General features: G+C 52.0%; 2 protein-coding genes across 3 annotated transcripts in view; both read left to right on the forward strand.

Annotated features, from left to right (window-relative positions):
* LOC144948697 (transmembrane gamma-carboxyglutamic acid protein 3-like) overlaps positions 1–25,770 on the forward strand; it is a 311,492-nt gene that overhangs the window by 194,656 nt on the left and 91,066 nt on the right. The gene's annotated exons all lie outside the window — the stretch shown is intronic.
* Positions 420–8,277, forward strand: TXNL4B (thioredoxin like 4B). 2 transcript variants are annotated; one of them, XM_078878355.1, is made up of 3 exons: positions 420–591; positions 3,957–4,108; positions 6,680–8,277. In XM_078878355.1, the coding sequence occupies exons 1-3, from the start codon at positions 460–462 to the stop codon at positions 6,843–6,845; spliced, it is 450 nt and encodes a 149-aa protein (XP_078734481.1). In that variant the 5' UTR covers positions 420–459; the 3' UTR covers positions 6,846–8,277. The 2 variants fall into 2 exon arrangements, with proteins under 2 accessions (XP_078734481.1, XP_078734482.1); XM_078878356.1 differs by having other exon boundaries at positions 450–591; positions 3,952–4,108.

Here is a 25,770-nt window from a genome sequence, read left to right on the forward strand (position 1 = left end):
CCACGTGCTGAACACGTGGGGGGGGCTCAGCCGGGTTCACAGTGCAGAGGTCGCGACCTCTGGCGCCCGAGCACCACGTGGTGCACAAACGCGAACCGGGGGAGGAGGGCACGCGCCGGGACGTCATCACGCCGAGCGAAAAGACGTCATCGCGTCCCAATATCGACAAGGCCAAGTGCTGCGTACGTCATCACGTCAGGCCGGGGTTACGTCATCACGTCAGGCCGGGGTTACGTTCTCACGTCAGGCCGGAATTACGTCATCACGTCAGGCCGGGATTACGTAATCACGTCAGACCGAGGTTACGTCATCACGTCAGGCCGGGGTTACGTCTTCACGTCAGGCCGGGGTTACGTCATCACGTCAGGCCAAGGTTACGTCATCACGTCAGGCCGGGGCACGTCATCACATCAGGCCGGGGTGACGTCATCACGCACGGCGTCTCTGCGCTGGTCCACCATGAGCTACATGCTGCCGCACCTGGGCTGCAAGGCGGAGGTGGACGCGGCCATCAGGAACGTGGCGGACAGGGTGCTGGTGCTGCGCTTCGGTAGGAGCGAGGAGCCGAGCTGCCGGCACCTGGACGAGACGGTGAGGGCGAAGATGAGTGAGGCTCATCGTCAGGGTCGTGACCCACACAGACGAAGGTCCCCCGTGTAGCCCACACGGGCCTGTAGCGAGTAGCAGCACCTGTGAAGGCCGACTCGGCACGCGAGGTGGGAACGGGGGGGGGGTGCAGCAACCACCACGCCCGGCCGCCTTTGCCTCCCCAGTGTTGATGTTTAACACTGGGGAGGCAAAGGCGTTTTTATTCTACCACTGGGCTAAGTAGCTCCTCTTCAGAAGCGACCTGGCGAGCACAAGCGACAGCTCAACCAAGTGGCTTATTGTGTGGACATTTATAGCAGCAGCCGAACACTCTAAACGCGTGATGTTGAGTCTAAATGTGGAGATGAAACCCGAAGGACCCGGAGAAAAATACACGCGGCCACAGAGAGCGAGAGAGACACGCAAACTACAAATATACAGCAGCAGCAGGCGTCAGGGTCGAGATCGGAACCACGACTTCCTGTAGACCAGGCGAAGTCGTTGACATCTCCTAGCTCCTACAGAGATGCTCTCGCTCTGCCTTTAAAATGTCGAGCCGCACTCTCTCCCACAGGATGACGATGCCCGTGCATGAACGCGGTGGCCACCCCGGGAAGTTTGGTGGGCCGAGTGGAACCCAAGAAGAGTGAAGAGCGATGGAGGGGGACATTTATACAAACCCATCCCTGTCAACCCATACGGTTTACCCCGTATTCTTGTACAGGATGAACGTTGAGATGTATAAGGGGCACGGGGTGACCAATAAGATTTGAGTTGGTCTGTAATAAGGTAGGGCACTCATAAGGGGTTGGCAGGTATGCAAAGCAGCAGAACTTGTACAACACATCGGCCGACCTATCCGTACATCGTAATTATAATTCACAATCCCTTTATTCGAGTGGTTCTTAACTTTTACTGCAGACTTACACATCTTTGGTTCTCACTCGTAAAAAAAATGTACAATGTTAATAACTACATAGGGTTTGATGAAACAAAGTAGTTGTACTTACGTGCCCCTGCTTAATTTGTGTTTTCGAATATTTACCTATTAACAAAAATCTGACCATGTCTTGCACCCCCAGAAAGGGCATCTCGCACCACCAGGGGGTGCGTGCACCACAGGTTAAGAGGAACCACTGCTTTAGTCAATCCTCTGCGAGATCTTCTTCTTGTTCTTCTTTCGTATGGCCGATGTAGATGCAGAGCACCAACTGCGTCAGGAGCAGCGGAGTGTATCGCTGTGATGTCTCCTTCGTATCTGTGGATACCTGTCCACCCCTTATCAGTGCCTACCTCATTACAGACCAATTCAGACCTTATTGGTCACCCCGTGCCCTTATAATCTCAACGTTCATCCTGCTAAGTCCCATCACAAGGGAGAAACACAAACAAACAGTCACGTTTTTTTGTTGCCCGTATTGAAACGGCTGTATGCCGTATGGACCTAAAAACTCAATTTCCCTGTACAAGAATATGGGTAAACAGTATGGGTTGACAGGTATTGTATTTGTGGATAGGGCATTGCGTCGTGATATGTCGTCTTACTGTCTGGCAGCCTTCACGCGACGAATTCCAGCAACGCGACGAATTCCAGCAACGCACCGACCGAAAATCGATTATTGATCTCCCTGTCTCCAGAGCAACAACAACACTCTGTGCTGGGTGAAGGCCTCTCTTTCTCTCTCCACGCAGTCCCTGCCGTGAGGCATTGATAGGACATTACTTTTGCTGCAGTACCACCCTGCGAATGTGGAGGGAGTCTTGGGACTTGTCCGTGTGTCACCCACCACTGATGTTAGCCATGGCTGGGAAACCGCAAACTCAAGTGTGTGTTCCGAACATGTCCGTTCAGTGCTCGCTGAGCTGCATTGGCTTCCGGTTGCTGAACGAATACATTGTAAGGTCACACTCATTACACACATTTCTTTCCAACACCTGAAGCAGATTACCTTGCTGATCACATCGAAGAGCATAAACCATCAAGCAAATTTTGGTCACCGCATCGGGCGCTTTCAGATGCGCTTTGGCGCCCATATGGAATGCTCTTCCATCCGATATTAGGAAGCCACGGAGCCATGTACTTTAAAATAATCTAGATTGAAAACGTATTTATTCAAAACAGTTTTTTTGTTTTTAGTTTGTTGTCCTTTCCCCACACCTCCATTTAGCCGGGTTGACTACATACGGTGCGAAGGAAGTTCAACATACGTACGTCTGGCTTCGTAGTGCAATTAGCGCCACTGTGCCACGGTCCCGAAACGTTGTTTAAAAGGCATATAAAGCCTGCAGTGTTATTCGGTATCACACTTGCTCAGAGTGGCCAGAGGATGGCGTCACAAGAACTTCCAGCGCCGAGACCAATGTAACTTAAATGCAACAACTTCAACTTTGATGATGATGATGATAACGCTTGGAAAGCTGAATGGGAGTTGACAAGGAGTCACAAACACCTCGTGACTGACCCGACGACACAGAAGATCCCTGGCTTCGATCACCCGTGAAGCTTCCTTGGGCCAAAACCCTGAACCGCATCCGCACACAAACCATGGCAGCAGCAGATGCGGACACTCGATGATGGTGATGATGATTCACAAATGGAAAATTAAATGTGCAGAGTCTGTGGTTACCTAGAACAGAATCGTGGAACATTTAATGACTCGTATGAAGGGGGCATCATCAGAGTGATGGTGCACCACTCTGCTACTCACGCAATCATCAGACTCAACCGTCTCAATGTTAACTTACAGCTGTTGCTCCACTACAATCACAGCCTTACGAAGAATACAGAGACCCACAGCCTCACGCAAAGACCAGTAGACCCACCCACGACAGAACCATGGAACATCACGACGCAATTCACAAATACGAAGGAGGCATCATCACAGCGATACAACATCAGCCGTATAGAGAAGAAGCGCGAGACCACGTGGTGGTGGAGATCAAAATAATCTCCGTCTATACCTAAGAAATTCTTAAAACTAAACTATTTAAAATTTAACCAGGTAAGGTCCACTGAGCTATATAGCTCTTTTTCAGAAGCGGGGTGGTGTGGTCGGAACCAAACACTCGCACGTAAGCGAACGAGACCCGAAGCCACCAGGGTACACTGCTGGAGGTAGACCCTGCTAAACTGTTATCACTGCATTATGCCGTGCGATACGTTAAGAAACACGCGTTTTAGAGTTTTTGACTTATATAAATTTCCACGTGATAAGCCACTTCGTTGAACTATCCTTTGTGGCAGGTCACTTCTGACAAAGCTATATAGCTTGGTGGGACTCACCTGTTAAAATAAAAATAGTTGAGAGTTTATGTATGTGCATCTGTGTGTGTGTGTGTGTGCGCGCGCACGTGTGTGCACAGTGCAGCTATGGAAGACGAGCCATGATCTGAGCAAAATGGCCGAGATCTACCTGGTGGATGTGGGCGCTGTGCCCGTGTACACACACTACTTTGACATCACGGTCACCCCCTCCACCATCTTCTTCTTCAACGGGCAACACATGAAGGTGGACTACGGGTAGGGCCTCGGTATGATGCAGCTGCACACGGCTGCTCTTCCTACCCAGGGCTGGGGAGCCTGTTGTATATTTGGAGTTTGCGGTGTCTCCCCGTGGTCACGTGGATATTTCTCTGGGGCCTCCGGTTTTTCCCTGCATATTTAGAATCAATATGCATTTTAGAGTATTTGGCTGCTATCGAGTTCCACGTGATAAGCCGGTTCGTTGAGCTATCAATTGTGGCCAGGTCACTCCAAAAAAAGAGCTATTTAGCTCAGTGGGCCTTACCCGGTAAAATAAAAATAGTTTAATAAGAACGTTACGGCCCGTGGGCCAGACATGGCCTGCAACTTCGTTTCGCAGGTCCCGCAACCACACGAGGCCGATGACTGTCCCTATGCAAACCGGTTGACCTATATTAAAATAAATACAAATCTATTTTCTAATTGTTTATCATGTCCACTGGACGTAACAAAATGTCAGGCATAAGCCACCTATGCAGGAGCGAGATGGATGACAGTAGCACTGGATCATGAGAAATAATTACTGAAAAATTGTAAATAAATGTAATTATTTATAAAAAGGAATTATTACAAAGTTAATTGTTCGGTCGGGCACCTCCCCACCTTATTTCCGTGACCCTGTCCATGAACGTAGTGAACTACAGTTTATTTTCGTTGTACCTTGGTCGTGAATTATTTGTTACAGCAAAAAATTATCTCGTGCCAAAAACCGTAGCTTCACTCTCATGGGTTAAGGCACCGAGCCAGCGACGGCTAAGACGTCGGGTTTGAATGTGGGTTTCGGATGAACGTGGTTCAACTGGGTTGTTAATTGTAGTGAGTCGATGGTCTTAGCCCTGGTCAGCTCTTGAGATATTAGGAAGCGACTGGGAGCAATGCACTTTTAAATAATCTGGATTGAAGATTTTTTTCTTCAGAACTACATTTCTGTTTAGTTTGCTGTCCTTTCTCGCCGCACGTCCGATAAGCACGGTTGGCTACATATGGTGTGAAAACAGGACCCTGCGGGGTGGACTGATAGGAACTAATAACCAAAGAATATAAACATAATGTATTATTACACTTGTTTAGCCAGGAAAGCCCCACTGAGTCTAAAGGTTTTTGTAGGGTCCTGCCAAGTGTTTGCAGTAGGGGGCGATGTTGCTACACCTAATCGGACGATCTGAAGGGAGATTTTGAGGCCTAGTTCTAGGCTTTAGGCCTAGCTGTAGGCTTTAGGGCGCTGTGAGTTTTTTATTTAATTTCAAAGTTTTAATTAAAAGCTATCTCAGGGAATTATAAGGGAAGGTTACACGTGTTTAGCCAGGAAAGCCTCATTAATTTAAATGTTTTAATTGAAAGCTATCTGAGGGAATTATAAGGGAATGTTACACTTGTTTAGCCAGGAAAGCCTCACAGTCTAAAGGTTTTTGTAGGGTCATGCCAAGTGTTTTCAGTAGGGGGCAATGTTGCTACACGTAATCGGACATCGGACGGACGGACGATATAATCTATTGTAGGCTGGTCCACTTCGTTCCTACCAGTATAAGTTCAACATACATACACACAGTACACGAAAAAAAAGCCATAATTTTACTTGGGTTTTCACTTTATTTGGCCAAAAAACGGCTCTCGGCATTAAACATGTTCCTGCAATTTCACTGACATCACTTTCGCACGGCGGCTGAGAGATGGCAATGCCACGGAATGTGATTAAGAGGTCACTGGAATGGATTTCAGAAATGTTTTTTTGCGACATCTCCATCCAGGGCCTTAGGCCAATGACATCCACTACGGTGGAGAGCATTGTGAATGATTGTACAACAAACAACTTTATTTTTGTTCAACACGTAGGTTTATTTTTACTTGAACCCTAGTTTTTATAGACGAATATGGAAATGAGGCATCTTGTCTGTTCGTTTCATGAACAAAATGATTTGTAAATAATTAATGTGAGAAAATATGTGGTCCCTACGTAAATAGAGTTAAACTAATCTCACCCTATCTGGCTTCAGAACTTGCCTCCTGGGAAGCCAAGAGATCATATCATTTTGGCAGGAATCGCAAGTGAAAAGGTTGAGGAAGATTTATCCGTTTGAAAATACATAATCAGCTATCATCCCTCCATGGTTAATACACCGATTACTGCTTCATGGGAAAGTTAACAGTGGTTGTTCTATGGATACGTTCGTCCCCGCCATAGCAATGTGGATTTTCCACCACTTGCTGAGAGCCGTATACAGGGTTCGATCTCAACCCTGATGCCTGTATATTTGGAGTTTGCATGTTCTCCCCGTGGTCGCATGGATTTTTCTCTGGGTGTTCCGGTTTTTCCCTCGATATTTATAAACAAGGGATGAGAATATTTGCCTGCTATGAATTTCCACATTTTGATAAGCCACTTCATTGAGCTATCATTTGTGGCCAGGTCATTTCTGAAAAAGAGCTATATAGGTCAGTGCACCTTACCTTGAAGATTTAAAATAGTTTAGTTTACAATAGTGTGAATTGTTTGATCAGGAGATGACTGATGGTTTTTATTGTTGATCACCAACCGCTGACGTTCATGGTCTTGTCCCTCGCTCACAGCTCGCCCGACCACACAAAGTTTGTGGGCAGCTTCAAGAGCAAGCAGGACTTCATCGACCTGGTGGAGGTGATTTACCGCGGGGCCATGCGGGGCAAGCTGATGGTGCGCAGTCCGATCGATCCGCAGAACATCGCGCAATACGACCTCCTCTACCAGGGCATCTGAGGAGGCCACGTGGCCTGACACGCAAACCTCACCGTGGGTGACCGTCTCTCGCGCCAGACGCGGTGGCCTTGTGGCTAGAGCGGTGCTCGGTTCTCCTCTGCGAGGAGTTTCTCGCTGTCTCTTTGTCAGAATATGACCGAGTTTGAATCCCGGTCAGAGGTCAAACGGAACCGATCGTCCCTCTGGGATCGATACAAGTGTTTGTTGCTTAGCGAGGGGTCTTTTCGTCACAGAGTGACCAACAGCCTTGCCCTTTGGGAAGGCAGGCTCCCGCCATAGTAATGTGGAATTTTAACCATTGGCTCAGAGCTGCCAGTAGAGATGAGCGTCACCCCATTTCTCATTTGAGCAGAGATTCTGTTTGTTTTTTGAAAGTGGGGTTGGTCAACATTAGACTGAAGAGAACGGCTTCATCGTCGGCGTGCGTTTCGGCTCTCGGCATCATCATGAGACAATCCATTTCCATATTCTTGGTTCTTTCGGTAAAGTCACGTAGATAGAAGAAAAACAATCGCGTGTTGCCTGCGCAGCTCGTTTTGCTTGCGCAGCTCTCGTCCCCCGCCCACTCACTTTGGAACCCTTCTCAGCAGTTACATTTGGAGGCTTGCCCCCTCTTTTCACTCCGCCTGATGAAGACCGCTTTTGTTGCGATCGAAACGTGAGTTTTTTGCTTTTATTATTTTCAATTTATAATTTGTATATTTGTATTTTTTATTTTATATTTACGTGACTTTACCGATAGAACCAAGAATATGAATTCCTGCAGTCACGAAAGTTTTAAGTCAAAATTAAAGCAATTTCCATCAGGAAAACGCAGCGAGCAGTGTGACATTATCAGAGAATGGCCCCGCAAGTTTGTCACGGAACTACCTCTGACATCCCTTCAGGAGCCGAGTATCCATGCCCCAGGTGGTTGCCTCTGTTGTGTCCTTCAATCAATTGTCGTCGTTTGGCAATCATCTCCAAATGTTTTGTTGCCGGAGCTGGAAAGTGCACAATTGAGTTATGATAGCAATGGTGTTTCTGTGCGGTTATTGGTAGCCAGGCTCAGACAATCAGCTTGCCACCCTGGCGGCTTAAACCTGAGTTCAAGCCCAGGTTCTCGATGTTACTGGCTCAGTGTCTCTGGCATGGCCACCGTGAACCCCTGAAACACCTGGCAGCTGTGAAGGAAAGCTTTAAAAAGCTGAACGTTTCATGAGAGCGAGATGCTCTTTTGTTGGATCGGATCTCCTGCCAGTTGAAATTTACGCTCCAGGCAACAATTAAAAAGCAAGCCATGCACTAAGGAAATGAGAAGTGCTTCCACCAGTAATGCGATTGCTCTGCATCTGTTGCGGTTTGTTGTTTTATTACGCTGGCCTAGATGTATCCGTAAGATGTTCCAACAGGGTTATTTATCAACCCAAAATAAAGTGACATTTATTCTATCGTCCGCAGTGCTGCCTCTACTCTTACTAAACACAGCAGTTGCTCAGCACTGGCCCAAAATATCAAGTGGCCAGAAACAAACAACCATTGCATTGGTAATTACCAATGCAATTATTATAATAAGAGTCTAGACGTTTATTGAATTGAGCTTGTAAAGAGAAATCACGGGGAATTCCAAAGTGGAGCAGTGGGAGCGAAGAAGCAGAAATAGAAATGTGGTGACCTGCAGTGTGGCGGAGTGAGCAAGCGAGGGAGCGGGTGAGTGGGCGTGCGAGTTGTTGTAACCTGCAAGTGCGGTGGTTGAACACCGTGTGAGATGAGACGAAACGGTGTCTGGTAGACCGAGTCCTCAACATGGGGTGGTGGAGGAATCGGTAAATGAAGTTCACCGTAGTGGTAGTGAGTAGTAGCGATAGAAGAGTGGCAAGGAGGGGACTGACCGCCGGTGAGCGAGCGATCGGTGAGTGCTCTATCATCGATCGCCCTGGCTGCTGCTTCAATCTGACCTATAAAATTTGGAGATGTAGCCAAGTAGCGTTTGTTCACGTCAGGCAAACCCTGCTCTGGATAGACTCGATCACAACACCAGAGAGCTGTCTGGAACCCGGACACAAACTCGGGATTATTTTTGTGGCAGCATGTGTGTCGTCGAAGAAGTGTGTTACTCGCGTGGAATTATTTTCGACATTTTTTTTTTATTAAAAGAATCTGAAAACTATTTTTAGATACTGGCCCGTGTCGTGTAAAGGGTCAGTGGGCAGCCTCGCAGCAAGAAGTCCCTGAGTTTGATACCTGACACAAGGGGACCTTTCTGTGTGGAGTTTGTATACTCTCCCCCTGTTCTGCACGGATTTCCTCTGGGTTATGGTTTCCTCCCATAGCTAGACAAACAAACAAATAAGCGGTATTGGCCAAACATCCTAATGCTAAAAAAATACCTTCTAACTACTCTGGGGGTTTACACACACACAAGCAACATCACTCACTATTGGGAAAACTTACCCAGGCTTTCCTGGGGTAAACAAGCATACACATCATCGCATGCGGGTAGGAAGTTGGAGCACCCATAGACGATCCACGCATCGGAGGGGGTTAGCAGGTAAAGTTGACCTCCGTCGCCGCAACTGCCACCTGCGGGCTTCTGGGTCTTCGCGCAGGGTCAAAGATTAAAATCTCACCCGCTTACAACGAGGGGCCGCAGCTGCAGTGGTAGCAACAACAATCGCTGTTCGTCACTGAGTAGCGGTCACGTCACCAATGCGCTTGTGCCAGGCTAGGTGCATGCATCAACCACAAGCGCCGCATGCCCAAGCAGCTTCTGTTTGGCCTGGATAGATGGAGATATTTGTCTTTCGACCGCACCTCTGATTAGCACGGGTGGCTGCGTATGGTGCGAAAGAAGTTCAATATACATGCTGTACATACATAAACGTGCGCGGCATGGGCTAGAGAAGAGATGGAGTGATGTGATACTTGCCGATGACCGGTACCAGCAGTGTCGAGTTCAGCCTCTGTGGAGGAGGCTCATGGAGGACGCTACTGGGAAGTTGGAGGCAGTCGTCCTCCAGCAACAACGGAGGGGGCGGAGAAGCGACGCTCACAACAACGAGCGGAGCGCCGGACGGTGAAACAGCAGCGAGTTGGCACAGCAGGGGGGACAGCTGGTGTGTACTTGCCAGCCATCTCAGTCGGTCAACCCATGGCACCCAGGGTCTGCCCCGTGACCTCCTGCCAGCAGCGAGCCTTCGGCACTTCACGTGGCCTCAAAAGTGCACCGAGCCTGGCACAGGTGCCGTGGGGACGTCACCGGCCCCTGGTGGCGAACGGCGGCTGTGTTGCTGTGCCAAGCACACCACACGCACTGTGAGTGCCAAAGTGCATCGTGGGCATGGAGTCACGCGACTCGCCGTGCACGTACTGCAACTGGCTCGCTCGAAACAACATCAACATCATCCGCAACTCGGGAATTTTTACATTTATAGTAATTATTTTATAATAATTTTGCTTTGGTGTTAATATTTCAACGAATCGGGCCGTTGCTGCACAGGCGGCAGGAGGACTGGAAGGGTTTGTGAGTTCACCCTTTTACCGGGACGTCTTGGGTTTGCGTCGCGGGGACATTTCGTCTCCCTTCGGCCCTCGGGACATCTGAAGAAATCGCCTAGCAGTGGGGTTTTGAAGATTGCGATGAACCTCCGGGCCGGGCTTGGGTGTCGACTTGTGGTTGAGTGTCATCAAGTCGTTGGCAATGACCGTGGTGGGATCGGGGAAGTCTGTAGCTCGTTATGTTACTGTCTGCTGGACTTCTTTTGCGCCGTACGTAGGCAACCGTGCAGTTGTCGTCGGGGACTTGTCATTAGGAGGCGTTTGCGACTCCCTGTCAACTCCCGTTTGGCTCTCCGAGCTTCGTCATCGTCGCCGTGAAAGGTTGAAGTTGTCTCAATTTAAGTTGTAACTGGCATTGCGCTGCCAGGCCGTGAGTAAGTAAGAACATTTGATATTGTCCAGTCCATCACGGAATCCGCATTGATCATTGTGGTGCCATCCTCTGGCCGCTCTGAGCTAAAGCGTGACACCGAGTAACCGCTGCGACCACTAAAACGTCTTTAAAAAATAATTGTCAGACGGACCGTGGCACAGCGGCTCTCATTGCACCGCGAACCCAAGACGCACGTGCGTGTGGTACCATACGTTGAACTTCTTTCGCACCGTACATAGACTCACAAAACGCGGTTCTAAAGAAACGAGTTTACGTTGAAGGCCTCCAAAGAGCACCGTGAGGTCGACTTTAACGCATTACGGCAAAGTCGTCCACTGTACATTTGTTTTACCGTTACGCTGTTCTGAACTGTGGCCAATAAGACGTGAAACAGGCGAGGATCTTTGAGTAAAAACATTTTAGTTTCGACGTTGTTTGTCCGTCGGCCCACGGGCTTCGTGGAGCAGAGTGGCTGTGGAGCCCCGCACTCTGACCAAGCCTCAACGCTCACCGTTCTATGTGCTCATGGCAGTGGCGTGGCATGGTCCATGGGTCTCTATGTAAGTCAGTGGATCTCTATGTAAGTCTATGGCTCTCTGTGTAAGTATATAGGTCTCTATATGGGTCCCTTAAGTGTACGGGTCTCTTAATTATATTGGTCTTTATGTATGTCGGTGCCGAAATAGCTTGACCTATGGGTCTCTACGTCCATGGGTCTCTATGTAAGTCACTGGCATAGTGTGGTCTATGTATGTTAGTGGCGTTGCAGCGTGGTCTTTAGGTCTCTGTAAGTCTATGGGTATCTGTTAAGTCTGTTTCTCTGTGTACATCTATGGGTCTCTGTGTAAGTATGTGGGTCTCTGTCTGAGTCTATGGGTCTCTAAGTTAAGTCACTGGTCTAATGATCTGTATATCAGCGGCATAGTGTGGTCTATAGGTATGTACTGTACATTGAACTTCTTTCGCACTGTACGTAGCCAACCGTGATAATCGGCGGTGCGGGTGAAGGAAGCCTGCCTACTAACCTTTGTGCCGTAACGACGTGGGCTATGGGTCTTTATGCAAGTCTGTGGTTCTCTTGTGTGTAAGTCACTGGCATGTGTGGACTATGGGGTCTCTATGTACGTACGTCAGTGGCTTAATCACGTGATCTGTGGGTCACGCAGGCAGGCAGTGGTGACTCTGCGTGGCTCGAATCCAGGACTGTGTTGTCAGCGAAGGGTTGGTGGATCACCGCGTGTACTCAAACGCCTTGCCATCGAGTTGCCATACTGCGGCTCGCCAGGAGACGGCATCTGTTTCCATCTGTGTGTGAGTAAAGTGTTGTCCCCTCGTGCCCATGGGCTTCTCCGGGTGCCCCGGTGTTCCTGCCACTTGCCATTAATTGGATGAAAACATCTTGAAGATAAACCCCCAATGCAGGACGCTCCTGGCAGAGAGTCCTGCGGCTCGGCGTTGCTCTCCTCAACAAACAACTTATGCTCTTTGGTTCTTTCGGTAAAGGCACGTAGGTATAAAATAAAATAAATCATGACGTTTCGGGCCCAGCACTAGCGTCCATCATCAGGTGGGAAAGTAGGCACAGACTTCCCGGCTTTCCCACCTGGTGATGGACGCTTGTGTTGCGCCCGAAATGTCGTGATTTATTTTATTTTATACCTACGTGACTTTACCAAAGAGTATGGATTCCTGCAGTCACGAGAGCTTCAAATCAAATAACTTATCGCAGTACTCGACGGGGACTCCTCTGCTTACGAACATTCGACTTACGAACTTCCAGAGATACGAACAAACCTGGTCCGTACGTCCAGTTGCCTATTCGGAGCGAGAGTTCATAAGTTCAACCTCCGCGCAATAGATGGTGCGGTGGTTGTTCAGTGTCATTACCCAGCATTCCCATTTATTACCCAGCATTCCCAGCATTTCTGCCTGGGCCACCACCATTGTCTGTTGTTGTGTTGTCGCTGTGCCGTTCACTTCTCTCTGCTTTTCACGAACAATTATCAACCACCGTGTCTCAGAAGCATAAGAGTGGTGAAAGTGTTGAGGGTGGTAGTAAGAAGAGGCGCAGTATTATGATGGAAACTGAAGTGGACATTATAAAGCATTGTGAACCATTGGCATCTACATCTACAGGAGATTATACAACTTTAAAAAATCATTCCCCGTGTTTAGCGCACACGCCGTACAACATGCTTGGAATCGCAGGAGTAAAGTTGGACTTACGAGCAAATCGACTTATGAACAGATCTCTGGAACTGAACTCGTTTGTAAGTAGAGCAGTCCCTGTTTTATTAATATTGTACTATGTAAGTCTATGGACTTCTATGTAAGGCACTGCTATAGCATCGTCTATGGGACTCTGTGTAAGTGTATGGGTTTCTAAGGAAGTCACTGGCATATCGTGGTCTTTGGGTCTGTGTACGTGTGGTGTAGTAGTGTGGTCTATGTAAGTCTATGGGTCTGTATGCACGTCACTGGCATGCGTGGTCTATGGGTCTCTGTGTAAGTGTTTGGTTCCCTAGATCAGTGGCATTGTTGCTTGGTACGGTGCAAGGAATGAAGTGGGGGCCGCTGTTCAATTCCCCCCCCTCCCCGCGTCTTCGCAGCCGCATGCCTCTACCCATTCGGCTCATGGGCCCTGGCGCAGTTGCACTGCCTGCACACTCGATAGGAGCGGGAGAGAGGGCAGGTGAGAGAAGGTGAGCGAGAGAGCGAGAGAGCGGGAAAGAGGGGGTGAGAGGAGGAAGGGGTGTAAGGGAGAGGGTGAGAGAGGTTAAAACTATTAACAAATTTTTTATTTCATCAGGTAAAACCCACTGAGCTATATAGCTCTTTTTAGAAGCCACACGGCCACAAATGATCTGTGACCAAATTGGTTCATCATCATGTGGAAATGTATAGCAGCCAAATACTCAAAGCGCATGACGTCGCTTCTAAATGTGGCGGGATTAAAAACAGAGGACCCGGAGAAAAATCCACCCTACCACGGGGAGAGAGACAAGCAAACTCAAAATATACAGCAGCAGGCGTCAGGGTCGGGATGGAACCCACGACCTCCTGCATACCAGGCGAGGTAGTTAACATCTCACCACCGGCGGCGCACCCAGCAGGAGAGATGGGGGGTGAGAGTACGAGGGAGGGGGAAGAGAGGGGGGTAAGCAGGAGAGAGCAGGGGGGGTGAGCGAGAGAGGGAGTGTGCACGTGAGTCCCCCCCCCCCCCCCACTAGCCAAGCAGCGTGGTGAGCGTTGGGGATTGGGGACCCGTTAGCTCCTGGCCGGGGCAGCTGTGTAAACAGGGTGCGCTCACCGCTCACCGGCGGCGGCGGCTGTGGCCGGCCTGCCAGCGCAAACACGGTGAATGCTCGGCATTGCTGGCAAACACAGCGACATTCCTGGGGAGCATTCCTCCTGTGAGGCTGCCTTGCCTCCTCCGACTCCCCTCCGACACCACCTGGCCCATCGGTGGCGGCGGGGACAGCGGTCGAGCCGTTGCCACCCGCCGCCGCTTGGCATCGTCTCGGGCGTTGCTTACGTGATAAGGAAACGGTGGTCGTGGTGACGGCGGTGGTGCCCGTGAGGCTGCCACCCGTCCGGTGTTGATCCGGACAGTTCCGGGTCTTGGCATCTGTGTCCGGGTAGCAGGGATGGATTTGCACGGTGGATCTGCTCTTGCTGCGTAGGACTTAATGACAGTTTTGCCACACTGCGCGAAAGACCTGGGCTCATCTTTGTGGCGGGCGCGAGCCCCGCCTGCCTCGCGTCTTCACTCTCGTCGTAAACGCCGGCTCGCCAAATGGCCGCTAATGGGCACGGCGCTCAGTTGGCCGTGACGGCACGCGGATGTGTGTTACAATTGACCGTGACCGTCGGGAAGAAAACATATTTTGATAATCGCCAGTGTCACTCATCGTGGAATTCCCAACACTGGTTTAACACAATCGGCCATTCATTTTGCAATCCAGCTGCTCAAGAACCCGCAGTCCCAAGGGGCACAGCGGAGTTTGCTGCCTGTAATCAAACCGACTGCAATTATTTGTAAACCAGACTGCAATCCGGCTTGCAATCGTCTGATATCCATCCTGCAGCCACAATGGCGGTCCTGTGGTTGGACCGCCACATCCTGCCCCCCCCCCCCCCCCGAGTCAGAAGTGTACAAGTTCGAATCCCGGTCGTGGGATCCTTGCAGCTTCTCCTCCTTCCGCCTTTGACCAAATCGACCGGATTGCAGCTAAGCTAATTTGAGCCTGCAGAGTGCTTGTATGGGTGACCACCATGCATGTTGGATTGTTACAGGTGGCTGCAGGACTACGTTGTGAGCAGCAGAGTCCAATGCGGCAAAATCCATAGATGTACCGCACATCAGTGTTCCCACGTCCATGCGCCCCTGCCTCATCAACCCACGCCGAGTAGCGTGGTGAACTATGGTGACATAACCCCCACAAACCGCACGGTGTGGGGAGGGCCTCATCCAGGCAATGGATTGACAAAAGGGTCTTGTTGCGAGCAGTCGCGAGCAGTTGCCCAGTCGGTTGCTTCCAGCGAAGATGGGCTCTGTCAGGCGACCCGCCCGCTCAACGATTGGTAGCGACGGCGTTTCGTCACGCGTTGCACATTTGAACTGTGGCCATTACGAACCCGGATCCGCTGTTTAGCCCCTTGTCGTGAAGAGGTGGCACATTCACCCGAACCTGAGCAGGAGCAACGAGAGAGAGCCCATTGGGGAATCGAGTGCCTTTTTTGACCGACGGCAGTGAACGTTTACCATAATTCCCTGCGCCACGAGAGTCGTTTCACTGCCATTAACCTGAAAAAAACCAAACTCGCTTCTAAACGCACAGAACCCATTTGCTCAACCAAACGTGGAAACCGCTCGCTCTGATGTGGACAAAGCGGTCGCAGGCGATCGAGTCGTGCGATTTCGTTCAGGTTGCGTGGAATGGGCGTTAGGCCTGGGTGACTTGGTGGAGCCAAGACGCTGGACGAAGCTCCACGTGGCACCCAGAGTCGCCCCTTAACCTCGACATCTTCAAGCCTTTACGCCGTGCGTCCAAAGTCCCGACACCCAGTGTAGACTTCGAGTACTGTGTGCGGGAAACCCGCACTGTCTGGGGCGAGGAATGGAGAGTGGACGTGTCTAACAAGGACCTCATCGGTGATCCGTCTGTCCCCATGCCTGGCTTCGACCCCGAAGGCGCCAGCGGATTCGGTTGAACCGCTCCCGGCGTGACCAGCGGGCGCGTGCTGCTTCCAAACATCGATGGGGCGTAGGACTACGTGACAGCGCCGCCGTGTGAATGCGGCGAGCAGGAGACCGTGGCGCGCACCATCGTCTCCGGCTGTGAAGTCCATCAGCGCGTGCCACGCGGGACTGGTGGCCGTTGCCCTGCACGCGCTGGAGGAGGAGAGCAGGCGACTGTCGCATGGCTCTGTGCCTACGTGGGCTGACGTCCACTTGCAGAACGTGGACAAGCATACGTGTTCGTTTAATTATTATTTTCTTGCGTATCTGCTGCGCTGCCTGTGCGACAGTGACGCGTGAAAGCATTCGCTGAATAAAACTGCGGAGCCGAATACACCGATATGTAAATAATAATTTAAAAAACCCCATCGTATTAGGAAACTAGTGCAGGCAAGAAAACCACGAGTTTCAAGTTGCAGGCAAAATTCGTCCACCCAGAACCCAGCGTCTCCCAAATGAGCAATGGGGTGGCGGTCCATGATATGTTTCCTTAAGCAAGTGGTGGAAATTCCACATTCCCTTTAGTGGGAGCAGCCCATCCACAGGACGATCACTGTTGACATCCAAAAGAGCGGTGCCTATTTTTTATCAACCCGTAGAAGCCGGATGATGATGATGAAGAAGGTTTGAGTCCCGCTTCCCCAGCTGGGATTAGGATTTGCACCCCCCCCCCCCCCGATTGCGAGTCGAGCGCCTCGTGAACGCGGCGGAGTGAATTAACCCACATATATTGCGACGCTAGAATCACAAACAAAAAGGCTAAGCTGAAAACATTCACTCCGAAGCGACGCCCATAAACTAAGAAAATAACCCTTCTTAAAATAAATACGTCTTCGGGACCGGCGCGCCAGACGCGTTACTTCACTCAAAAATAACTTTGAGAGAAAAATGCGGGGGGCCCCCGGCTCCCCGGGCCGCGTTTTGCTATCGGCTCTCGCCGGGCCGTTGCAAACAAAGCACTCGGAGAGAGGGGGGGCTCTTCACGAGCCGCGTCGTCGGAGAAAACGGGAGCGCCGCCCGTTCCAAACGCGACCTGGCCCTGAGATGACGACCCCGAGCCCCCAAGGCGCCTCAAAGCGCCCTGTGAGCGAGCGGCGCGCTTGGCGCGTCGCCCTTTCCGGCTGTACTGGCACACCTCTCATCATCTCGCGTCTCAACGGGCTTGTTTGTTGGACAATAACAAGCGCCGGTGGTGTTTCGGCTCCTCTGGCCGCGGTGCCCCGCTTGCTTCTGCTGGCGAGGCCCGCCGCCGCGTTCCTGGTCATGGCGCAAGCGAAGCGGGGGGGGGGGTCGGTTGGGCAACGAGCTGGGCACACACGCCGCCTCTGTCCGCGAATACAGGCGGAACGTGTTGCATTGTAATAGGCCGGTCCATTTTTTATTTTCTAACGTGACACATTAGAAGCGTGTGCGTTGCGCGTTCATTACGGCCCACGCCTCTGTAATTATAACCCGCCGTCGGCGCGCAAAGAGGCTTTTGTGAAAGTACTTCTAATGTAAACATAATTTTAAATGTCGCGTAACTCTTAAACCGTGCTGCGGAAGTCGACGCGAATACAATCCCGTCGTTTATGGGCGCGCGCGCGTGCGCTCGTGTCGGACAGGAGGCGCTCAACTCACGAGGTGGAAGGTTGAGAGTTCAAATTCCGAGCGAGGGTCTAATTAGTCCATCATCAACTACGCGATCGATAAAACGAGCGCTGCTCTGCGGAAGGTCAATGTTGGTCGTCTTGTGAGACAAACTGGACTCTGCCATGGAAAGGTGGAATTCCCACCGCTGGCTCAGGCCTTGCATTTGGAGATGAGCTGAATCCCCATTGCTCAGTTGAGTGGCGAGCCGCTGTGACGATGAGTGATCTGTGAGTTACTGTGATGACGAGTGATCTACACCGATGAGTGTTCACGACGCCTCTTGCCACCGTCTACGGGTAGCTGCGAGCCCGGAGAGACTGGCGGAGCGTGTGATGGGGGGGGGGGAGCCAAGGGCAGCACCGGCAGGGCAAGCCAGGCCCGCACTCGGCACAGGGATTGGCAGTGTCGGAGTGAAGAATCCTCACGTTCCGCACGTGCGCAGCCTTGGGCGTTGCGCCAGTCACACCGTGTTCACTCAGAGCTGCGAGTGCACGTTAGTGCCAATCGGAGGTGCGGGGAACGGGCAACAAACTAAGCACAAAAAGCACTGGGAAATTATTTCTCAGTCGAGATGATTTAAAAGTGTCATAGCTCTCCAGCGGCTTCCTAATGCATATCGATGGTTATCAACGGTGGGATCCGCGACAAAGCGTCTCAGATATGGAACATGTCCTGGGCCTCCCCTAGATTGACTCAGCCTTAACTGGCGCTGTGTGTACATCACCATTGGGGATACAAAGGTGGCCCGGGGTGGTTTTCCACGGGACCCCACGTGACTCCACGTGACCTCACGGGACTCCACGTGATCCCACGGGACTCCAAGCGACGCCACGTGACTCCACGTGACCCCAGGGGACTCCAAGCGACGCCACGTGACCCCAGGGGACTCCACGTGACTCCACGTGACCGCACGTGACCCCAGGGGACTCCAAGCGACGCCACGTGACCCCAGTGACATCGCGACAATCGTTGACGTCACTTCACGTTTTCAGATCAGTCCGGAACAACACCTTTGGATCAGTCCGAAATTTGATTTCTCGGCTGGAATTTTGATCTTCAGAATTTTGGGGACGAATGCCAAAGTGGGTAGCGCACCCCTCCTGTGTGGCTGTGTGCGGGATCCTGGTCTTTGTGTCTCTGTGTGTGTATGCGTGTGGACGTTTGAGTGTGTGGGGAGCGGTGGTGCAGCGGTTTGCGCGCTGTGCTACGAACCCGGCGACCCGAGTTCGATTCCCGCTCACAGCCAATACCAGTAACGATTATCTGAACTGGTCCTGGGCCTCCCCTAGGTCGCCTCAGCCTCAAATGAGTACCTGGTGCGGTGTGTAAACATCGCTATTAGAGGACAAAGGCGGCCGGGCGTGGTCCTGGCCACCCACTCCTTCGTGTGCCGTGCCGGCCTTCATAGGTGCTACTCACAAACAGCATTTGCGCCAACAGTCTGATGACGGCTATACAGGGGATCGTTTGTATGTCTACGAATCTACATGAGTTGGGAGGCAAGTGCAGGCGTGCAAGGTGTGTGAATGACGTGGAAACTCTTCGGGTATCTTGGAGTGGCTTTTCAGTGAAAGCGGCATACAATTGATTCAATGGAGTCGGCCCAAACATCACGATATCGAGGACCAACAGATCCTGGAGAATGATTGGGTAGCGCCCGTTCTGGCTCTGCCTTTCCCGCTTGTCTGTGGTTTCCCGCGCCTCCGTGCGAGATCTGTGCTCGTTGACGTGAACGATGCTGAACGTATTTATTTATTTATATGTATTCATGCCCCCTGATCAATCACGACCACCACACACAAATCGTTTTTTGTGTGTGTACCGTAGGGCTGTGTGGCTGCAACGTGCGCAGTAGAGGGACAGCGCAATAACATGGGAATGGAACATTTATTTACGCATAGCAGGAGGAATCCGATGAGCTATGAAGCTCTTTCTCACAGATGTCCAGTAGGGGCACGGGGTAAGAACTTTACAACAACAAACAATACACAAACATGACAATAGTGCACGCGACAATAAAGGTAAACAAATCACCCAAACACAAACAAATGAAACTAAACCATCTCCATCCTACCAGGCAAAGACCCCTGAGGTATTGATTATTTTTCACAAGTGACCTGGTCACAAATGACAACCCTCACTTCTAGCAAATAACCTCCACGACCTGTATGGCATGGAGAGGCATCTAATCGAGCAGTGGATTGACAAAAGGGCCATACGATGAGCGTCGCTATCTGGGCGGGCCGTGCGGAGGGCGGCCGCGGGCACCAGCGTGGTGAGACGTTCCGGGCAGAGTGGCCAGCAGATGTTGACTACCTCGCCTGGTATACAGGAGGTCGTGGGCTCGATCCCGACCCGGTCGCCTGCTGCTGTATATTTGGAGTTTGCGTGTTCTCTCTCTCACCGTGGTCGTGTGGATTATTCTCCGGGTCCCCCGGTTTTCCCCTCCACATTTAGAAACGTGCGTTTCGAGTATTTGGCTGCTGATATAAATGTCCACGTGATAAGCCACTTTGTTGAGCTGTCATTTGTGGCAGCCAGGTCGCTTCTTAAAAAGAGCTGTAGAGCTCAGTGGGCCTTACCTGGTAAAATAAAAAAGCGATCAATATTATTCATAATGAAGGATTTTCGGGTTAGATCGCGTAAGTGTGAATGTGTCGTAACCCTTCACCACCCGACACAGCCAGTAAGGTTCGTCATGTAAACAAAACGCATCCAATTAGTTACTAATTCAGCCCACCGGTGTGTTGGAGAGTAAATCCACAACATTTAAATGTTTTGTTTACGTGACAAACCTTACTGGCTGTGTCTGCTGGTGGAGGGTTACGACACATTCACACTTACGCGATCTAACCCGAAAAACCTTTATTATGCAAAAAACAAAAAAGTAGTTTCTAGTTTCTCGTCGTGCTCCGCGGGGTCTTCACGCATTCCTGCCGCGGGTTACACGGAGGGCAGCGCGGGGCAGCGCGCGGGCAAACAGCGCCGAATAAAGACCGCGTCCCACCCCTCCTGCTCCTCCTCGATCCCACACGCCCGCCCCCTGCAAGGAATGCCAGCGTCTCCTCCCAAGACAATCCCCTGCTCACTTAGTGCCTCTGTGTCAATACCCCGGTGGGGTGGGGTGCCCCCCCCCCAAGCCCCCCCCCCCCCCCCCCCAACAAGCCCTCCCTATCCCACACAGGGCCCTTTTTACATCTATGTGAAACATTCCTTGCCCCCCTCCCCCGGGGTGCTCCGGGTCTCGTTAAAGGTGACTCATCAGTTAGCCCCCCCGCCGCCGTGCCCACCGGTGGGACCCACCCACCGCTTGGGCCTCCTCTCTGCCACCCCGCGCTGGGGCCACCACCCACAGCACAATCATATTTGTGACAATTTTCTCGACACGGGAAAATTGTACTTTGACGAGGTGTGAGGGTGAAGGCTGCGGGAGGTGCCACCACGATGGCGAGGCGAAGACTGATGAGCCAGTGGGAAGCGAAGACTGATGAGCCACGGGGAGGCGGTGACCTCTTGCCGGTCGCCCACACCTCGCCCGGGTGGCTTGCGGGAATCTTCACAACTGGGAATTGTTTTTAAACATTTTCAAATCATGACACCTGGGAAACCCCTTGGGATGGGAAGGTTCATTTGCAAGGGTGTCCAGGGTGTCCATTGATACATGTTTGCAAGCACGTGGTGACACACACAGAGACAAAGATCCCCCGTATAGCCTGAATAAACTGTTTGAGCAGGTGCTGTTAGCGAGCACCTATGAAGGCCGGCAGGCCACACGAGGGGGTGGGTGGCCTGCACCACGCCCGGCCACATTTGCCACCCCAGTGGCGTTGTTTCCACACTGCACCAGGTTTTCATTTGAGGCTGAATCGACCTAGGCGAGGCAAAGGACCGGTTCAGATAATCCTCACTGGTATTGGCCGTGAGCAGGAATCGAAGTCGGGTCGGCGGGTATGTAGCGCAGCACGTTAATTGCTACGCTACCGCTCCCCACTATTTACACAGATACACGCACATACACATCCATATGCACATATGTAACAATCACGTAATCACACGTGTACACATGTTTAACATCTATAAATTCCACAGCGTGCCATTTATACGGTTTAATATCGCACTCGGTCAAAGCGCACGAACGCACGAGTAATGAAATGGTGCACAGGGGCCGGTTCTCGTAGACTGCGCTCTGACTCTGACTTGTGATGGGAGGAGTGAGCGCGTTGAGAGACCGGCGGCTGCGTGTGGAGGTCGCTCCACGCGCGCTCGCGCCTCCGCGTTGTCAGACGGCCGCGACGTGGGGACGGTGCCACTGAGTGGCCGCCGGGGAGGCACCGCTGGGCTCCTCCTATAAAAACATTTATTTTTATTTTACCAGGTAAGGCACCACCGAGCTACGTAGTTCTTTTTCAGAAGTCGCCTGGCTATCACACATGCTAGCTCAACGAAGTGGCTCATCATCATCACGTGGACATTTATAGCAGCCAAAATACTCTAAACGCGTGATGTTGATTCTAAATGTGGAGGGAAAAACCACAGGACCCGGAAAAAAAAATCCACGCGACCGCAGGGAGAGAGAGACACCGCAAACTCCAAATATACAGAAGACGTCAGGGTCGGGTTCGAACCCAAGTCCTCCGATATACCAGGTGAGGGAGTTAAAATCTCGCCAATCTGGTCTAAGCCGTCTGAATCTGGGTTTAGGCCACGTTAATCTGGTTTTAAGCCACATGAATCTTGGTTGAACCCACGTGAATCTGGATTTAAGCCACGTGAATCTGGTTTTAGGCCACCTATATCCGTGTTTAAGCCACTTGTAATGAAAGCAACATATCAAGCAGTGGCGTAGCCATCGAGTGTGCAGGCCGTGCAACAGCACTTGTGCCCAGGTGCCGCATAGGCCCCAAGCACTGATCTACAAAAAACAGGTCGGGGGGAGGGGTGGAGGAGGAAATTGGGTAGGGGGCCCCCCATTTAATTCCTTGCACCGGGGCACAAAGTGCCGACGGTGCTCCCTGCACCACTCGTCTCAGCGTGTACGTTGATGGCCTTGGCGCGGCCAGCGGGGGCCTCGGCGCAGCGTCCACAGAGGCCGCGCGTAGACGGTCGTTTCGCGTCGTTCGGCGCCTTTACGCGCGAGGGCGAAACGTCGTCGGGGCTGACGCGGCCGCCACATAGTGAGCGCTCGGTTTTTTTTGCTTCCACGAGCTAAGGCACCAACTGAGCTGCTATTTTTTCAGAAGCGACCTGGCCATCACAAGTGACAGCTCAAAGAAAGTGGCTTATGGGCACGTGGGGAATGTAGAGCAGCAGCCCAATACTCTGAACGTGTGACGTCGATTCTGAACACGGAGGAGAACTGGAGGACTCGAAGAAAAATCCACACGACCACGGGGAGAGATAACACGCAAACTCTACATATACAGCAGGCGTCAGGGTCGGGATCGAACCCACGACCTCCTGTATACCAGGCGAGGTAGTTAACATATCCTAGCCACCGTGATGATGTATGATGAGAGAGAGACCCAAACTCCAAATATACCGCAGGCGCTAGGGTCGGGATCGAACCCACGACCTCCTGCATACCAGGCGAGGTAGTTAACATCTCCTAGCCAACGCGGCGTTCTTTGCTGGGCGTGTTCGTTGGCTCGAAGCGTCCCTCGCCCGTCCCCTCTCTTTGCCTGCTTCACGGCGGCCGACTCTTTAGGCGGGCGCGCAGGCCGCGTCTCTCACGTCGCGCGCCTCCCTCGAGCGCTCAAAACCTCGAAGCCAAAGCGCCCCGAGGGGGTCAGGCGAGCCGTGAGCCAGCGGTGGAAATTCCTTCGTTTCTATGTCGGGCACCAGCCTCTCCATGGGTAGAGCGACGACGATTGCCCTGTGTACAATCCCAATTGGTGAGCCATTCGCGGTGTCATTTTCGAACTTGGCAAATGTTTGATCCTTTCTCTTGCGGATGACGTCGCGGTGAGGGGGGGGGGGTCTTTAACGTCCGCCGTGAGTTGAGAAGACGGAGCGGAGAAGACGGCGCGATCACGGCGACTGCACACGACCTGCACCTGCACCACCGCAACCAACCGCCACAACCTTCCCGCTCGGGTGCCCGTGACTGCTTTGCGCAGCCGAGTGTGCAGGCGCTGCGATCGCCCCGTGAGATCCTCGGTGGTCGGAGAGGCCCCGGCATGAAAACGGTAGAAACAGGGCGCGGGGGGGGGGGGGGGTGCGTTCAGTGTGTTTTTTTTGCAGCACCAGGGCCTTCACTTCATCAGGGCGGCCGCCTGGATTGGAACCGCGAACCTCCGTGGCAGCAAGCGGCGGGGGAGTGCGGCCGCCGAAGCGCCGCGTCACCGGCCCCACGAATAGCGTGAGGCGCACGTGAACGCGTGTGGTGCACGTGAACGCGTGTGGTGCACGTGAACGCGCGCATGAACGTGTATGGCGCACGTGAACGCGCGCGTGATCACGTGTGTGTGTGTGGCGCGCGTGCATTCACGACAATGCGGCCGTATCGGCGGACGCGGGGAAAGAGAAACGGAAAGAAGCGTGACCAAGTAAACAACAAATAATGACAACGCAAAGCAAGAGTTGGTGTTGAGCAGCAAATGTGATGATCCACACACACGTGGGCCACCACGTCCACTCCAACCACCACCATCATAACCACCACAACCACCTTAACCATCATAACCACCTCCAACGCTACCAAACGATACCAACACAGCCGCCATTCGCCACGAAGTGACGGTGACATTACCACGGCGCCTGTACCAGGCTAGGTGCACTTTGAGGCTACCACGTGAAGTGTCGAAGGCTCGCTGACAGGACACTACCATAAACACCACCGTAAACACCACCATAAACACCACCGTAACCACCATTACCACCACAACCACCTCCACCACTACCACCACACCACCAATACCACCACAATCACCACTACCACCACAACCACCTTCACCACTACCACAACCACCTTCACCACAACCACCACAACCACCACAACCACTACCACCACAACCACCTCCACCACAACCACCGCTCGGGTGCTCGGTAGCTGCGCGTCATCGCCGAGTGTGCAGGCGGTGCCACTGCCCCTGAGATCCGCGGCGCTGATTGTCGATGCCACTTTGTGATCCCCCTCCCCTCGCCGTCTCTACCCGCCCCCCCTGCTCCCCAAGCGAGACAGAACCTCGCTCCATTCCCGAGGCGCGTCACGCTCTCCCGTCTCTTTTTTGCGACGTTTGGGGCGGCAGTGCCGTTAGTTGCCGGCCGCTCGGCGCTTGCGGAGCCCCCTCCGACGCTCGGCAAGAGGCAGTGCCACGTGAACGTGCCGTTGTGTTGAGCCACTGCTGCTGTGTGGTGGTGATGTCGTCTCGGTGTGGAGAGGGGACTGGTTTGTTGTTGCTTTAGCCGCCTTGCCCAGTCTTGATAAATGGGACAAATATAATTAATTCGTTTTTTTTATTCACATTTAGCGACTTGCTTACCATTCTCTCTATGCTCCACTCCTATCGTCTTTGGTATCGTTTGCTGTTGGAGCTTGCTGTCCCCCCACCCACCCCGTGACCACACTGGACATTTGAAAAAGAGCTTCATAGCTCATTGGATTCCTCCTCCTGCGGTCTAAATCAAGATTGCGGATTCTGCAATCTGTGTGCTTCAGGAAAGCAACTGGCGATGCGTATTTGTTGCTTTCATTAAGAAAATAACGAACGCGCCTGCAACGCATGCGAATGTCGTGATAGGCATGCAACGCCTTTCTATAAAAAAAAAACGATTACAACTATTTATTTTCATGTTACCAGGCAAGCCCCACTGAGCTAAGGAGCTCTTTCTTCAGAAGCGACCAGGCCATCACACATGCTCGCTCAACGAAGTGGCTCATCGTCATCACGTGGGAATTTATATCAGCCAAATACTCTCAACGCGTGATGTTGATTCTGAATGTGGAGGGAAAAACCGGAGGTCCCGGAGAAAAAATCCACGCTACCACGGGGAGAGATACACCGCAAACTCCAAATATACAGCAGGGTCGGGATCGAACCCACGACCTCCTGTATACCAGGCGAGGGAGTTAACATCTCCTAGCCACCCTGATGATGATGAGAGAGAGACACGCAAACTCCAAATATACAGCAAGCATTGTC

The sequence above is a fragment of the Lampetra fluviatilis genome, chromosome 50 (assembly GCF_964198595.1).
Source record: "Lampetra fluviatilis chromosome 50, kcLamFluv1.1, whole genome shotgun sequence".
Taxonomy (NCBI): Eukaryota; Metazoa; Chordata; class Hyperoartia; order Petromyzontiformes; family Petromyzontidae; genus Lampetra; species Lampetra fluviatilis.

Excerpts from the sequence above, each read along its gene's own strand:
- TXNL4B (XM_078878355.1), top strand. The coding sequence starts at position 460 with ATGAGCTACATGCTGCCGCACCTGGGCTGCAAGGCGGAGGTGGACGCG. Across the intron at positions 592-3,956 it reads GCCGGCACCTGGACGAGACG|CTATGGAAGACGAGCCATGA; the intron begins GTGAGGGCGAAG and ends TGCACAGTGCAG. Across the intron at positions 4,109-6,679 it reads CACATGAAGGTGGACTACGG|CTCGCCCGACCACACAAAGT; the intron begins GTAGGGCCTCGG and ends CCTCGCTCACAG.